General features: G+C 40.3%; 1 protein-coding gene across 3 annotated transcripts in view; it reads left to right on the top strand.

Moving 5' to 3' along the window:
* The window catches only part of ldb2a (LIM domain binding 2a), a 94,303-nt gene that overhangs the window by 50,458 nt on the left and 26,904 nt on the right, over nucleotides 1-16,941 (top strand). For all 3 annotated transcript variants that reach the window (XM_080035653.1, XM_080035652.1, XM_080035650.1), the window contains exon 4: nucleotides 3,924-4,046. In XM_080035653.1, the coding sequence (XP_079891779.1) occupies nucleotides 3,924-4,046 (123 nt within the window). The remainder of the gene's footprint in view (nucleotides 1-3,923; nucleotides 4,047-16,941) is intronic.

Here is a 16,941-nt window from a genome sequence, read left to right as displayed (position 1 = left end):
TACGCACACACACAGACAGACACACAAACTAGCACACGCACGCATGCACGCATGCACACACACACATACACACACACACACACACACACACACACACACACACACACACACACACACACACACACACACACACACACACACACACACAGGTACACACACACATCCCTCATCCCTAGAGAAATCATCCCTAGCTCCCAACTCGCTCTCTTGCTCTCCCACTCTCTCTCTCTCCGCCTGTACCTGTCTCTTTCTTTGCTCGTCTTCTCTCACTCTCTTTCCCGTCTCTCTCTCTTTCTCTCTCTCTCTCTCTCTCTCTTTCAACATTTCTAATTCAGATTTGGTATACTCGCATGGTCATATTTAAATAGAACTCTGGTTTATTACAACTTGGGCCTTATGTTGTAGTTTTTTAGCCATCATTACAACACTGTAGACACCATGATAATTGCTGAGATCTGGGACAGTAAAAATACATCATAAAGGGCAAGAAACAACAGCAGTCAGAAGATCATACAGTAGTTTATTTGACGTTACGCAAAATCACACACAACAACATAAAGGTCAAGGGCAAAACAATAAAGTCCAAGACCTATTGCCATTGTGGTCTTTGATGTAAACAGGACAATATGACAGGCCGGCATCTTTCTACAAGCAAACCCAGTTATTACCTATAGACAGGTAATATTTGTGTCAATAAAATCATTAAATCTTAAAAAATATTTATATATTACATATGTTTCCAGCTCTACTGGATGTCAGAATTTCCTTCAGGATCAATAAAGTATATCTTTATATCTTTTTATTTAAGCTGCAGCATATTGTCTCAAGTGTATTTAAATAATTGCATGGTGTTCCACGGGGGTTGGGGTTAGCAGGGAGCTGTGAGTGGGTGGTGATGATGACAATGTGTGCGCGTTCACAGGGCGGCAGTGTGTTGACAAGGTGACACAGGGTGCCAATTTGACCAAAAGCCCCCAACCTCTCATCCGCCCCCAGTATCCCGCCACCACCTCTATTCTCTACCCAGCAGGCTTTGCTTTCCCTGGCCAGTGTGTGTTAGCTCTGAGGGCACGGCCCTTGTTAGCGGTGCCCAATTGGGGGTTTCTGCATGCTGGGAGGCAAGCAAAGAGCAAAAGGAGAGTTCGTGACACGGTCATCTCAGCTCAAGTGAATTTAATTCCCTGGGTGGATTTTTTGGGGTTGAGAAATTAACTAGTGGATGTCAACTGTATATATTTGTTCTATTTGTTCTTTTTTCTGAGCAATGGGACAGTAAAATGATATAATATTCCGATAATACACTACATTCTATTATTACTGTAACTGGTGTTCTGATATGCTGCATTACACAATTATATTTCTACCATATTCAGATCACACTTATCCTAAAACATATTATTATTGATCACATTAGAGCTGTTAAATGTTGTAAGTTGGTTGTCACATTAAGGGAAAAACATCTTGCAGCAGCCAGACTTAATATATTTGCTTTAACTCAACTAAAGGCTGTAGCTATTGATCATTTTCGTTTTTCTATGAATTGATTTTTGTTTTATTGATGGTTTGATCTGCAAAATGTCCAAAAACAGTCCCACTGTAAAAGAAAAACAGCATTCGTTCACAGGTGAAAAGCTGCCATAGTGAATTATTTTTTAATTCCCCTTTCTGAAGAATGAAACTACTGATCGATTTTTAAAAGTTCTTTATGATAAACTGCTAAGCAATTAATCCACTTAACCTTAATAGATCTAAATGCAATACCTATACATGCTATAACCTTAACACTATCAAGCTCTTTACTTACTGACACAGAAGGTCATGTTCAGTATCAATACAATAAATGTTCCAAAAGTTGAGCATATTTTGTCAGCTTTGGTCCTATTAATAACCCCTACGAGCAGTCATGAATGTTCATATAATAATCGATTAAAGGACCTTCAGCTATTCTGTTGTTAATTGATTGTCATGTTGGGCTACAGTATTGAATAGTGTCTCCGCAGCAGGACGCTGTTATTCTTTCTTACTCTTTTGAGCCGGAGATCCCCTGATCTCAGCCCCGCTGTGTGGAAGATTTATGACCCTGCTCTTAAATCAATGGGAGCGACTGTGCCATCTAATGGACCACTTTTTAATTCAAGGGGACTCTCCTCCTCTGAGTTTTCATAGTGTAACACTATTTAGCTACAGAGAAAAATTGGTTACGGACATTGTGAGAAATATTCGATTTTACCAATTTGCTCACATTATGGAGAAATAAATAGCTTTGTATGATTGAATCTGCACTGTGAAAAAGGGGCTGCCTTGGTTGCATTTGTGGTTAATACTGTATATTGTTGCATCAGTGCCACTAAGAGAAATCCCTGCCCATTTATTGCACTGCGCAATTAAAGTGATTACTATTCGGGCTCTGATTTAACTGGTCTGACAATTTGTTTATCAGAAAGCTTGTAGATAGAAATAAGAACAATAGTGGAGGCAATGCTAAATACAGTTTGCACTATGGAAGAAGAAATCAATAGTGCAGGCAGCATTGTTTCTCTGGGCCACAGGAACTGGGAAGTATCAGAAGACACTGGCTCACTAGTAAACACAATTTAAGTTTCAGGCATGATGTAAAGAATTACTCACTCTCCTTTACATGCCTAAGTACTTAATAGGTTTCAGTCGCCCAAAGGGCATGAAACTCATCCACACACATAATGACCATGAAGCATTGCATTTCAAAGGAGGGAAAGGAAAACAACAACAAAACAACTTACAGTCGCAGATGCTTTTTTTCTGTAGTGTTATTTTAGTGGAATGGATTAATTATAATAACATTCCCTCTTATAATTGAAATGGGCTGAGAACCCCAAGGGTCAAACGATGATAGTTTTCGAGTCAAAACTTAACAGCATACATATGTTAATAATACACAAATATGGTTTGTTGTTTTAGCTCTTCAGTCCATGTGATTTCAGTTGGTTAAGTATACATTGTAACTCTGGAAACACACCATTGTAAAAAAATAATTAAAAAAAATAAAAAAGAGTGAGAACGTTATACAACATTCACATTTTCAGTCCAGACAGGAGCGAAGCAGTGAGCTTCTATTTATGCTTTGTTTTCTTTTTATATTTTTTTACTGAGTGTGTTGGAGTTAAAGTTGGAGCATGTTATGAGCAGAGGTAGATGGGTGGGTGGGGAATGAGGGGTTGTGTTGGGGGTGCAGTGTGGCCGCTAGCCTCTTTCTTGCTGATCCTCAGGAGACCATCTGCGCTGGGGGCATTGATTAGAGTGTGTCTGGTGGGATTACATCTTTCCCGTTGCCATGCCAACTAATCAGCTGATCCCCCCCCACCCCCCAACCCCTCGCTCTGTCTGTCTCTCTATTTCTCTCTCTCTCTCCTCTCGCTCGCTGGTTGTCACAGCAACGAAATACGGGAGAAGTGTAAGGGCCCCGGCAGGCGCTGAATTCAGCTAAGGGGCGATTTATTTATTTTTTTCTCCCCCTTACACTATCTCTCCCTCTTTCTCCCTCTTTTTCTCTCTCTCTCCTAATTGGCAACTCTCTCTGACCTGAAGTTCCTTTGTCTCTGGTGTAAACACACCCCTCTCCAGATTACATTTATTTTCACATTTTAGAAATAGCTGGATGGTTTAGAGGCCCAAGGACAGATGCTCTGAATGAGGGAAGCGAGCAGAGTAAATATTTGGAGTATAATAGCTCGCTCCATGCTACAAAGTCCTGGAACGGATTTCCAAAATTTTTTATTTTTTATTTTTTTGTACAAAAAGCATGCCTGGCCAATAAACACTGATTGTCAGTTTTGTCTGTGACCAAATTCTCTCTCGGCTGCGTGCCAGCTGGTAAAAGATTACCAATAGAGAAATCAGGTTAAGGAGAAATATAAAGTAACGCTGACTATTTGATCTTTGTCCAGGTTTGTACAGAGGGTCGTATGATACTGGAGTTTGCCTTCGATGATCTGATGAGGATCAAGACGTGGCACTTTACCATCCGGCAGTACCGAGAGCTCATCCCCCGCAGCATCCTGGCCATGCATGTGAGTGTGACATCATTAACACGCGACGACGACGACAACAACAACAAAAGCAAAACATTTGAGATGTCACTTTTTGAATCTTAATGAGGATCTATGCATTCTTTTTGGGAGAGATTCATGAGCCTATGAAATTTAAACGCCAACAAAGCAGTTTGGATGTTTTCTGGCCAACCAATTTATTTGCAGACATCAAAGGCCACCACAGGATTATTTAAAAAATGTTAAGGCTGAAAAGAAAAAGAGAAAAAAAGAACAAGGTCGAAAGAATAATCTGCTTAATACCGCTAAGTGTAACACACATTTCTAGTCACTGGAGCTGTGAGGGTGTAACTGAAGTGAGCAAATGATTTTGAACTGAATATGTGCGATACAGAACTGCTGTTAGAACACAATTATTATTCTAATAAGAGCAAGTCACAGTATATTTACATTAAAGGTCCCATATTATGCTAAATGCACTTTTTAAATGTGTTCTAACATATCCATGGGTCCACGGTGTGCCTAGAGACTGCCAAAATATTTTAAAAAATAACAATCTCTCCTGTTCTCACTCTCCCCCTTTCTGAAACCCCCACCCCTCCCCCCCAATATACTCCAGTCAGAATGTTCCCCTTTTCTGACCTCACAAACTGGAAAGCCAGAAGCTTCCACTGTGCAGCCCACACCCCTATTTCTTATTGGTCCACGGCCCTGACAGACAGAGGGCGAGGCGTATCTGGCTTCGCTTCCGGACAGGGGGCGGGGGCAGCGCAAAGATTGTATATTTACGAGGGGAGCTGCAGCTCTTTTAAAAAAAAAGGCCATTGTGAGATTAGCTGAACACCAGCATAGTACAATAAATTATCTGAAAGTTTTTTTCAGCAAACAATTAAAGAAAAACGTATTAGGGACCACTAAGACCATATAATATGGTGTATAATAGAACCGAAAAGTGTATAATATGGGAGCTTTAAGGCACAAGGTTTCATACATGTAGAAAAAATAAATATAAGCTTGAATAAGATCTCCCTAAAACTGTTCCCAGTCATCTCCCACCTTGGATATATACTATGGAGATTCTTCTCTTTTCGACCCCCCCCCCCTCCCTTCAGAAGTTTTAAAATATATGTTGTACATTCTCAATTATTATCACTTGTCTACCTTAGAAATAGAAACCCCGACGTATTGTCCTGTCATTGTTCACTATATGACCTGAGAAAATGTATTAGTAGATTCACTAGAACTAAGAAGGTGCCTCCATCCATCATTATAAAGATAGTCCTCAGGTGAAGCTTCAATGGAAAGATGGGAACAGGAAACAGCTTTCTTCCATCGTACTATTAAACTCACGGTTGTTTTACAGCTGATTTGACGCCTCCTCTCATGTATCAGTATTGCGCTCGCATGTTGCTCTCTCAGTAAATGTCCTGTCATGTTTGAAAAAAGCCACAGGGAACATTTACATAAAAGTCACCTATATGTCTGACTGACAAAAGCCATTACCTCAAAGATGAAGCGAGAAATGCTACGTATACCATGTCTGAAAAGGGCTTTAGTGAGAAAATGACAAAAGAACAACACTATATAATATAATATAGTGCTCCTCTATGGGTTTGCTATTGCAGCAGTGATATGCAGCCCTGTTTGCTATATATGCAGCTGCTCCTATCTGCTTGTTAAGTAAAACCAGATTATTTCCCAGTATTTTCTGTTTCCCCATTTGGGTGTGTGTTAGAGGGAACTTCGCCTTTAAAGTCTCCTTTTTGGCCAAATCTTCATATGAATTTCACTCACCAATAAATTGGCCCCTGTGGGTATTCACACTAATTCCTTGAGTGTGGGATATTAAAGAGTATCGTGGATACTGACCTGGACAGATCGTATTATAAATTAAATTTTTGAACGTTGCCTGGACTAATGAAAGTGACCAGTGTGTCCACTTTGGAAGGCCCAGTATTTGAGTTGAACTACTGCTCATGAGAAAATGTTTTAAAAAGAAAAAGAAAAAAAAAATTCTTAAAATGTACACAAAGGGTGAATTACTTGTAAAATTAACAGAAATTGCTACCTATGATGAGTACAAAAGGAAAAGGTAGGAATATGTAGATAAATAGGCATAACATGTAAAGTGGATATAAGGGATGATTACACACTGTGAATAGTTAATAATCTTTCCCCCATGCTGCTTTAAATTTTCAATGTAATTCTATAAAAGCACTTTGGAAATTAGGTAGCTTTTCATGAAATTCTAAAACAAATGCTGGTATTCAAATCATGTACATGTCTCAAAACCACAGTTCCTCAACACATGGGATGCACATAGAGTTAAGCATCACAATGAAAGTAATTACAAAATGTGCAAAACCATCGCGGCTATGACAGTGATAAAGTTCTGCAGTTCCTGTTACGCTCACTAGATGCCGACTCCAGAGACTTGTCTGTATTGAAGTCAATAAAAAAATCGTCAAAATGTTATGTCAGATTTTATTGTTGTTTGTCTTTTTACTGTTTTTGTATTGTATTATGGACCGTTTTCTCTCTGTGTCTGGAATAAAATTAAATCAATCAATCAATCAATAGATATTTGGGTCTTAATAGATTGTTAGTTATTCTTAAATTTGATTTGATGGTAGTTGTATTAGTGATTGTTCCATTAGGGCCCTAAAGGGCATTTTGGGGCAAGAGTGCTTGATTGACACATGCCTCAACTTATCACATACAGTGCACTTACAGTTTGTTGGAGTATAGCATCCACTATCTTATATCATATGACAGTGTTATTAAAACAGCATTACAGTGTTTGGTCACTACATTACTGTAGCTGATTCCCACTCAGATGAACCTCAGTGGAACTGTCAAAAAAAGGGATTTCTACATACACTTTTATACGATATATCTAAGTAGGTAATACATTAAGTGTGTTTAGAAGAAATGTTCAGAGCTTTAACTGAAGTATAAGTAGCAATACAACTGTTTAAATACTCAATTATATACTAAATACTATAACTATACTGATGCCTTAATGTAGGAGCAGCAGTTTACAGTTGTGATTAGTCAAGCTGGAGCTTATTTTAACCACTTTCTATGACTACTTTAATCGCTAACAAAGTACTTATCAAGTATAAAATGCACAGTCACATACAGTATGTTTGGAATACAAATATTTCCCTCCCAGGCGTTGTGGAGCAGTAGTATGCAGTATCATAAAATGGTACCTCGAATGGTATAATAAGCACAAAACTGTGCTTCAGTAGTGTACCTGGGTAAATGTTTAATGCATGTTCTGTTGCTGCCCATTGCCGTCACTGTTTCAACAACCAATTTGGACCACTGCCACATATGTTACATTGTGAATGAGTTTCTGTAGAGTTTGTTCTCTGCTGTCTGTTAGTCTTTGACCTCTTAAACTGAGTGCCAGTGTTGTCCCTGCACCATATGTGCCAGTAGCTACTCTCATTGAGCCACAAATAGTTGATACATCGCTGCACCCGTGCTGCAGAGACAAATGCCTGTGCAGTACGTTTAGGCTAATTCTACTTGATGAGTAAAGTAGTTCAGTCACTGATGGTCTGCCAATAATGCACACTAAATCCATTCTCCCTTCACTCATGTCAGTGTGTGCCAACCCAGTATCCAGAGGAAAACGTCCGCAGAGTACTCTTCCGCAAACCACGATTTACGTAGGTCAGACAACGTTTCGACGTTCTGAATCGACGTTCCATTGTAAAAAGTGGACACTGCGCCCGCACCACGTGACTTTCAAGTTTTCAATTTCAGCACAGAAGAAAGATGGCGGCAGGCCGTCTAAAAAGCTGAATTTTACGGCCGTTTCTGTATCTTAAGGTTTTTTGATAACACTTTTAGCGAGAAATGTGTACTTTATATTCACAATCTTGATTCAGTGAATGCACATTAGCTTTAGTTTAGATGTTACGCGGATAGCTCGGTCCTGCCAGCAAAATGTTCTGAATCGACGTCATACAATGTTGTGAACCGACGTTTCACCGTAATGCCCACGCGTTGCCATGGTGACACAAATGTGTCATATATTAGCCTACGTAGGCTATCTGATACACACATAAAAGACGACTTTTTCATGCTTCCCAACCCATTTTTATTACCACAGCAGCATGGGGACGTAGCCTAGATAATAAACTGTGATTTGGGTGTTAAATCTATCTAGGCTACTTTTTAAATACTCATTTTACGACCTTTTCAAACCCGGAAGTACACAACGATATAGGCTTACTGACGCTCGGATGAGTTACTGTTTTGTTGTTGTTTTTAGACATTTGTATAGGCCTATGTAAAATATGTGCTTCTAATTATTTTTTACATTATATAATTATATGCTATCTCCTTAATGTGCCTTGATGAAAAACGAGTGGTTGTGATCGAGTTGTGTGACATTTTAATGACCAGATTACTTTTACTTTTGACTTTATTATTGATGCCTAACTTCTGCATTCTTGGGACTTTGTAAACCAATGTCTTGCAAAAAATAAAAACGCTCAGATGAAGCTTTATCACCTTAAGAGTTCGCTAAAGTATTTCACTTATTTAACTGTGAAAGCCGACGGCACGCGTTGCCATAACGACGCTGGCGCATGACGTCACCACAAGTAAGGTTTGACAGGTACACAGCTGACACGAGACACTGGATTTCAACAAGACACTATTTTGACACTGTTCTTAATTTTTATTCTTGTTCTTGCAAAGGAAATAGTCAAACCCGAAGCCTCCCAAGTTACAATCATTCACAAACTTACCCATATATATATCATAGCCTGGCGCCAGACTAAACAGCGCCTCCACGAGTGCCGCCGAGGTAATGACACCCAAGGTGTGAGGTGGACCTCAATGAGATTTGTTTTGACAATGAAATGTACATTTTTATTCACAAGTGACCATAAAATAAACAACAAGATGAATCGCTCATTTAATAAGATGCAATGTGTAGTAGACTAGATTTAACGAAGGATCCGTGGGGATGAGGAATGGATCAGGTTTATGCTTTCTGTTACTCTATTTCTTAACATATTGGTATATCAACTGTATGTTATGATATTGACTGACGCTAAAGGATGTAGGCCTACACTTGCAAACCTTCTGGAAAATAAGGTCGAGGTGGAATACACGTCAATCTTCAGCAATACATTGGGTTTACGAGTAAAGATATCAAGAATGCTAGGATGAAAAAAAGATTCAATTCATTATTGGTACAATGATTTATTTAAACAAACTGGAACAGAAAAAAAAAAAAAAAAAAAAATCCATTTCCGTCCCAGGATGGACTGCGGCTCCCAGGTGGGACTCCATTCTTTTTTGCTGTTGAACAGAGGAGAGAAATTATGGTATAGCAGTATTTACAGGTGGGATTCATCATGAAATTGCCATACAATTAGATTCTTGATTTTGCCATTTACTTGTTCTCCTTATCCTGTAATTTATGTGTTCCTCTTTACAAAACAATAGCCTGTATGTTTTGTAAAGAGGAAAACTACTCAAATGAAAAACATCTTATTAGTTTAAAATAATAATCATAATCATCTGCCATCATTAAGCAGCTGGATTGTCACTCAAAGGCTAACATATGGCGCTTTTCCACTGTGTGGTATCAGCTCAACTCAACTCTGCTTTTTTGGTATCGCCTCGCTTTAGGTTCCAAGCGAGCTGAGCCGATGCTAAAAGGTGACGTCCGCAGACAGCCGGCCAGTGATTGGCCAGAGACTACCGGCTCCATTCTGAAGTATATACTCCCAAACTCTCTGGGACTTTGAGTGTATTTTGTCTCGCCACGTGCAGCCTTCTCTGGCTATGTTTCATTTGATTTGCATCACAGATCCTAAAAAAAAACTTAATGAAATGTCCATATAGTCGCTAAGCTCACCCAGTTGTGTTGGTTGTTTGGGATGTTACTTTAAACATACTGTACACGACACGAGAGGAGACATGTAGGGCAGCTATTAGCTATATACCCTATAGTAGCCGGCTGGGACAGAAATGATAGCGAGCGATTACATTACAAGCCTGGAACTGCACTGATTACCTCAATAAAAAAATTCAGGCTGAGACATGGCTTGCATTTGAAAACACGTATCCTGAAACAAGCACAAAAAAGTCAACTTTATGATGCCTGTGTTTAAGTGCATAGGGATGTACGTGACGCATCCCTACAGCTGACTGTGTGGCAGTCACACATCAAGACACCAATCCTCCCTTTTAATGGCTCGTCGCAATATACTTCTACTCCTTTTCGTAAACAGTTACAAGGGGGGTATTTCTTAAACATTTTCCATCCGTATCTTTGGCGGTTGGTTCAGTTAATAGCACAACAACTGCTCGTAATTTCTGCTTTGCTACTTGACTCCGGAGTAGGCTTTCTGCCCCTTTGTATGACGACCCCGCCCATGTTCAGGAACTATCTATTTGCAGTGGAAAACGACCCGTGCTGCTACCAAACCAAGTTGAGCTGAGTCGAGCTACAGGTGCGGTGGAAAAGCGCGAATAGTGTACTGGAGGCAACAGAGACGAGACCATAAGTTAATTTTTCCCAAAAGAGGCAGTGAATATCATTCACTTGGTTAACCTGTTTATGTATTTGGAGATCCAAATGTGTCATATTATTTACCCTTAAATGGGCTTGCTTGAGGCAGCTTAAATTATTAGCATTCTGTAAGAGAACCATTTTGTGAAGGAATAATAGATATTGCTATGAAAGTGGTAATGAATAATGCTTTCTTAGAATGGGATCTTGGTTATCATGTTTTTACAACAATCTATTAGGTATTTTTTTAAAGTTCAGAGCTCTCTAAACCTAGAAGTGGACAAGTTCTATTTAAAGGCACCAATAAAACAATAAAGTAGGAACCTTCTCAGCCCGAAGTACATTATTCCACCACCATTTTAATAATTGACATCCTAAGACATTTCTATTAAGAAACTATTGGAAAGAACATACCATGTCCCACATGGTTGCCACTCCACACGGACCTGGAATAAAAAAAGAAAGAAAAAAGGAAATTACTAATTTTGTTTTCAGAGTAAAAGAGATTCAGCCATTCTGTAGTGTGCTTAAACCTTAACCAGTTACAGCTCTGATCATTCCTCTCACACTGGAATGGCTACATACAGAACATAGCCACTTAGTTACATATTAGTGTATCAAAGGTGTATTGAAACCAGAGCTCTCAAATTACAAATAGCCTTTTTTACTGCTGTCAGACTACAGAGCAAGGTCATTAGTGAAATGTCTCAAAGTTTGACAAATCCATTCATAAAAAAAGGGCTCGGACATTACCTTTTCCTCCCCACTAAATATTATTTCATCAAAACAGGTCCAAAGACGCATCCTAAATTGTTTAGCTCATTAGTTATCAACAATTAAATGCCATGTTGTCACACCTAGAAACGAAAGACACCAACGCCAGAATCCTCTTAATCGATTTCAGCTCAGCATTTAATAAAATCATTCCACTACAGCTGGTGGAATTGCTGAGACTGCTTGAGGTGGACACTGGCACCTGCAACTGGGTCCTGGACTTCCTGACACAGCAGCAGACATTGTAAAGTTGGGCAGCCAAACATCACAAACAATAGCAGTAAGCACAGGATCACCCCAATGATGAAGTCTGAAGCCCCCTGTTCTTCAGCCTGCTCGCCCACAACTGCACAGCCAGATTCAGCACCAACCATGTCATCAAGTTTGCAGACAACACAATAGTGGTGGGTCTTGTCAGGCACAACCATGAGTCTGTATACAGGACAGAGGTGGAGCAGCTCACAAGGTTTTGCAGGTCCCACAACCTCAAACTCAATGTGGAGAAAACCAAAGAGATGGGGGCTCGACTTCAGGGGGCTGGAAAACCACATCATACACCGCTGAGCATATCCTGACCTACAGCCTTACTTCCTAAACAGGATAGTGAAGATGACCAGCAGGATTATTGGTGCCCTTCTCCCTTTGCTGATGGTAGCCAACCAGCAACGCTGCACCCGCAGAGCTACCACCACCATTAAAGACCCTCACCACCCCTCTCATAGCCTGTTCTCCCTCCTGCCATCAGGGAGGAGATACAGGAGCATCCACTGCAGATCTAGCTGGGATGATGAACAGCTTCTTTCCACAGGCTGTAAGGATCCTTAATGCACTATGCCCCCCCCCCCCCCTATTTACATGGTTACAGTCTGACAGCCAGAAAACTGCTTTTTTTAACTCTGTATGCGCTGGTGAGAAACTGCGTTTTATTAAATTTTTGTATGAAAGTAGGTCTGAAATGACAATAAATTAAATCTTAAATCTATCATGATTAAACAGACATTTCCGGCAGGGCATACATTTACTTACTCTCTTATTTTTCCTCTGCAAATTTTTTTTGAAGGGGAAAAGTCCTTCCTCTGCTCTCTTCTTGCAGTCGCTGCAGTCTCCGCCGGGGCCGGCGGAGACTGCAGCAGGGGCCATGGATGAGGCAGCAGAGGCGATGGCGGCGGGGGGGGTTATGGCGGCGGGGGCGGCGGGGGAGGCTGTGGCGGGGGCTGTGGCGGCGGGGGCTGTGGCGGCGGGGGGGGCTATGGCGGAGGCAGCGGGGGCGGCGGTGATGGCTGAGGTGCAGGAGCTGCCACCCTCCCTTGAGCAACTGGCAGAGCTGCCAACTTTGTGCTTTTTCACATAAACTGGGACAAAGAAAATAATAAAATATATTAAAACAAGTATCTTTGTGGTCTGTTTTAGAAACAAAAATATTTTTCAAATGTTGCATCAAAAGACAACGGTGCCCAATTGTGTGCCCTTATGAGAAGAATTTTCTAATAAAACACAAAACATCAAAAATATTCCTTGAACAAATACGTAATTACAAATTTCATACATCTGTAATAAAAGTATTAAACAGTAGCCCTTCATGTATTGGATAATTTTGGGCAAAACTTTGTTGTGTATCAGTAATAAATAAATAAAACTTTGAATAGTAGCAGAGTAATACTTACTTCTTAAAATGGTCTCAACGGCGTCTTTGAGACTGTGCTCAAGGGAGGGTGGCAGCTGAAAATCAAGGCTGTACTTAATGTCAGCCACCACCGTCGCCCCAACCTCCTTCTGTTACGGTTAAGTTCTGGACCCAAGAGCAGACAGAGGCAGTTGTGGATATAATAAAAAAAGGTTTATTTCAACGAGGTGGGGAAGCAGGTGGTGAGTGGGGAAGCCGGGGCGGAGAAGCAGGTAGGTAAGCTGGAGGTTGTGGTCCGGGTAACACTGTAGTGCATGGTCCGAACTGGCAACGACAGCAGGGAAGCCAGAGGTGATATAGTCGCGATGATTGCTGATGCAGACCAGGTGTGCCACAGAACAGAGGGAGTGGGAGTGGCAAAAGGAGGAGGAGCGCACAGCAGCCAGCTGTGATCACCACACCTTCCCCAAAATGAGAATTGGGAGGTAGCCCAAGCCAGCTAAACGGTCCAACTGAAAAAACATTAAAAAAACTTTATTAAAATTAAAATCCATTATCTACTGAGTTTTGGTGAGCAAATAGTTAGCAATGACAGGCAGGCAGTTAGGACACAAATGCAGACAGTTTCGGGTAAAGGATAATTTATTCTCTTCAAAAATTACAAAAAATGCCATAAGGCAAAAAGGCAAGGAATACATAGACACAGGACTATATATACACTAGACAGGGTACGAAACGAGGTACTCAGTTATCATTAAAAGTCTCTTCATCGATAAAAATCAATTTGTGATAGTATATATGATACCTATTAGAGATCTTTTTATTAATATTCACTTCAGTAGGCCAAGTCGGTCAGGGTTATATCAGTTAATTTGTTTTTTTCATTAAAACCAACATAGAAAAAAACTAAATAAAAAAAACAGAGCTATATACAGTATAAACAATTTAAATATAAGTGAAGAGTAAAAAAAACATTTATTTGATGATTATGAGACCCGTGGTAGTCCGGGACCCAAGGCAATTGCCTACCTTTGCATAATGGCTAAGTTCACCTCTGCGCACGCACACACAGACACACAAACACACGCATACAAACGCCCCCCCCCCCCCCCCCACCACCCCACACACACACGCACGCACTTCTTATCGGAGGTAACTTTGGCACGGCACTGGAAGCTCGGCCACTAAATTGCAACATGTAGGCTATTTTTAAAAATCATCATTTAGGCCATTATTCTGATATTTGATATCCGGCTCATGAATTGTGATTAAAAATAGAGACAAAATATGTGTATCTTCCGTTCAATCCATATGAAAAATACATGTTTCAATTTAGTGGTCGAGGTTCCGGTGTCATGCGACAGTTACCTCCGATAAGAAGTGCGTGAGTGCGTGCGCGCAATCCTAGAGGCAAACTAAGACATTACGCAAAGGTAGACAATTGCCTTGGGTCTCATAATCATCTAATAAATGTTTGTTTTACTCTTCATTCATTAATCACCGATTACGTGTGGACGTCAGCATCGCACTGGGAACTGAAGGACACATCCTACATTATTGATAATGTTATTGATACTCACATGATCAGCTGAGGCATGAGCCCCAGTGCAGACAGCTGCATATGAAAGCATATTTATTGGTCCACAAAAGAAAATTGCATCTATCGTCGTCTCTGTCTCCCTTTTTTCCTTTTTTTGTCTTAACTTCACTTGCTGAGTCAAAGTGGGGCGCTTTAAAAAGCCCCTTTTGAGTGTTTGCGTGTGCATAGGCTACGTGTGTGTGTGTGTGTGTGTGTGTGTGTGTGTGTGTGTGTGTGTGTGTGTGTGTGTGTGTGTGTGTGTGTGTGTGTGTGTGTGTCTTGTCTAGGCTAGGCCTATATTATTTCCACGTTTATTAATTATCTGAATTGAGCTTTTGTAAAATAAGGCTGTTGATGGTAGCCTATGACAGACAGTGACATAGCAGCCTTTGGCAGCCAGACAAAATATGTTTCCCCTTTCTATAAAGATGCTAAATGTTTGGTGGTTTGTCCCGTTTTGATCTGGATCAACAGCTGTTTGTCTGTCACTGTTTAGATCATGCCTTGATCTAAACAGTGACAGACAAACAGCTGTTCACTCGTGGACCTAACCAATAAATATGCTTTCATATGCAGCTGTCTGCACTGGGGCTCATGCCTCAGCTGATCATGTGAGTATCAATAACATTGATAATGTTATTGATCAATAACATTATCAATAATGTAGGATGTGTCCCTCGGTGATTAATGAATGGAGAGTAAAACAAACATGTATTAGATGACCATGAGACCCAAGGCAATTGCCTACCTTGGCGTACTGGCTAAATTCGCCTCTGGGCGCGCGCGCATACACGCATACACACACACACACACACACACACTCACACACACACACACACACACACACACACACACACACACACACACACACACACACACACACACACACACACACACTTTCGCACGACACCGGAGCCTCGACCACTAAATTGAAACATGTATTTTTCAAAATCAACATTTAGGACATTATTCTCACATTTGATAACCTGGTCATTAATTGAGATTAAAAATAGAGAAAAACGTGTTTTTAGTATAAATAATGTAGATGAGAGGATGAGTAGCCTATTTAAAAAAACAGTTAACTTTTCGTTTATCGTGTTTTGATTTCCAAACGGATATGGATTGAACGGAAGATACACGGATTATACACGGATTCATTAGGCCTATACATTTATGAAAGACAGAGAATATCATTACAATTTATTATCATTGCATTCTACTTACCATCTTGTGGGCCTGATCATGTTGTTTGCTCCCGTTGTTCCACTTCTTTTTTTTTTCCTTCCAGGCCTCCTTTTCCGCCTGGAACTTTTGTCGAGTTCAGTCAGCCGCTGTTTATGTGGTTGAAGGCACGAACAGGTCGGGCACTTCTTCCGTGCCACCCCAATTTTGGCGTGACAGCCAACACAGTCTTTGTGGACGCTACCGGGCATATCTAAAAAACAGTAACACATTATTATTAATATAGGCTACAGAGAGCCAGCGCGAGATACCTGATTAATTAATTAATTAATTGGTATAGGCTACTGTGTAAAGCCTACAACCAGAGCAGTAGCCTAATGAATATGTAGGAATGGTATCCTCCATGTTAAATCAATCATGCACGACTAAAATTAAATATTTCTTAATACATTATTCAATAGGCATATTTATCATACTCACTTTCTCCTTGCGGCTTTCCAGTCGATGGTCAACTTCCAATGGGCTTCGCGCGATTTCTTTATATGTCCATGGATTTAGGCGCGCGCAAAGAAATGGAAAACACCCCTTCAAAATAAAAGGTTTATTCCATAATAATTTCCATTTATCAAAATGTTTGTTTCAAACTAGTTAGTTATGATGAACAGCATAATTTAGGTTTTAAGTGGATATAAAATAATAGGCTATACGATACACCTATGATTTGGCACATTTCATAGTTACAATACTTTCAGTGAGGCCTTATCCTCTGTTCTCTTGTTTGGGGACATGTTAACACAAATCAGTCAATCTTGTCACACTGCCTGTCCTCAGCACACATTCTCTGCAATCTCTGTTAGTCTACCAGGCTTACAGGCTCCAAGCATATCAGTGTTTAGCATCTGAGCCGAGTTAACAATAACTTAATGTCCAGGGAGACGGTTGGGAGATGAGATCTGTTTTGTATAGGCTAGTTGACCTCAGTGTCTAGAAATGTTTCTGAACTTTGTTTAAGAGGTAGAGACATAAAACAGGCAATAGGTGTAATGGTATTATTAATATTAATTGGAAGAAAAGAACGAAAAATCATGTATACAACCAAAGCAGTTTCGGCATGCAATATCTTTCTTTTGAGGCAAGCTTCCGGCCATAATGCCCTGAATGTTGCCCATTTCGGTCACATCTTCAAACTGACCTACTGTATGCTATTCAT

The sequence above is a fragment of the Ammodytes marinus genome (assembly GCF_949987685.1).
Source record: "Ammodytes marinus genome assembly, chromosome: 10".
Lineage (NCBI taxonomy): Eukaryota > Metazoa > Chordata > Actinopteri > Uranoscopiformes > Ammodytidae > Ammodytes > Ammodytes marinus.
This window is presented reverse-complemented; position numbering and strand designations above follow the sequence as displayed.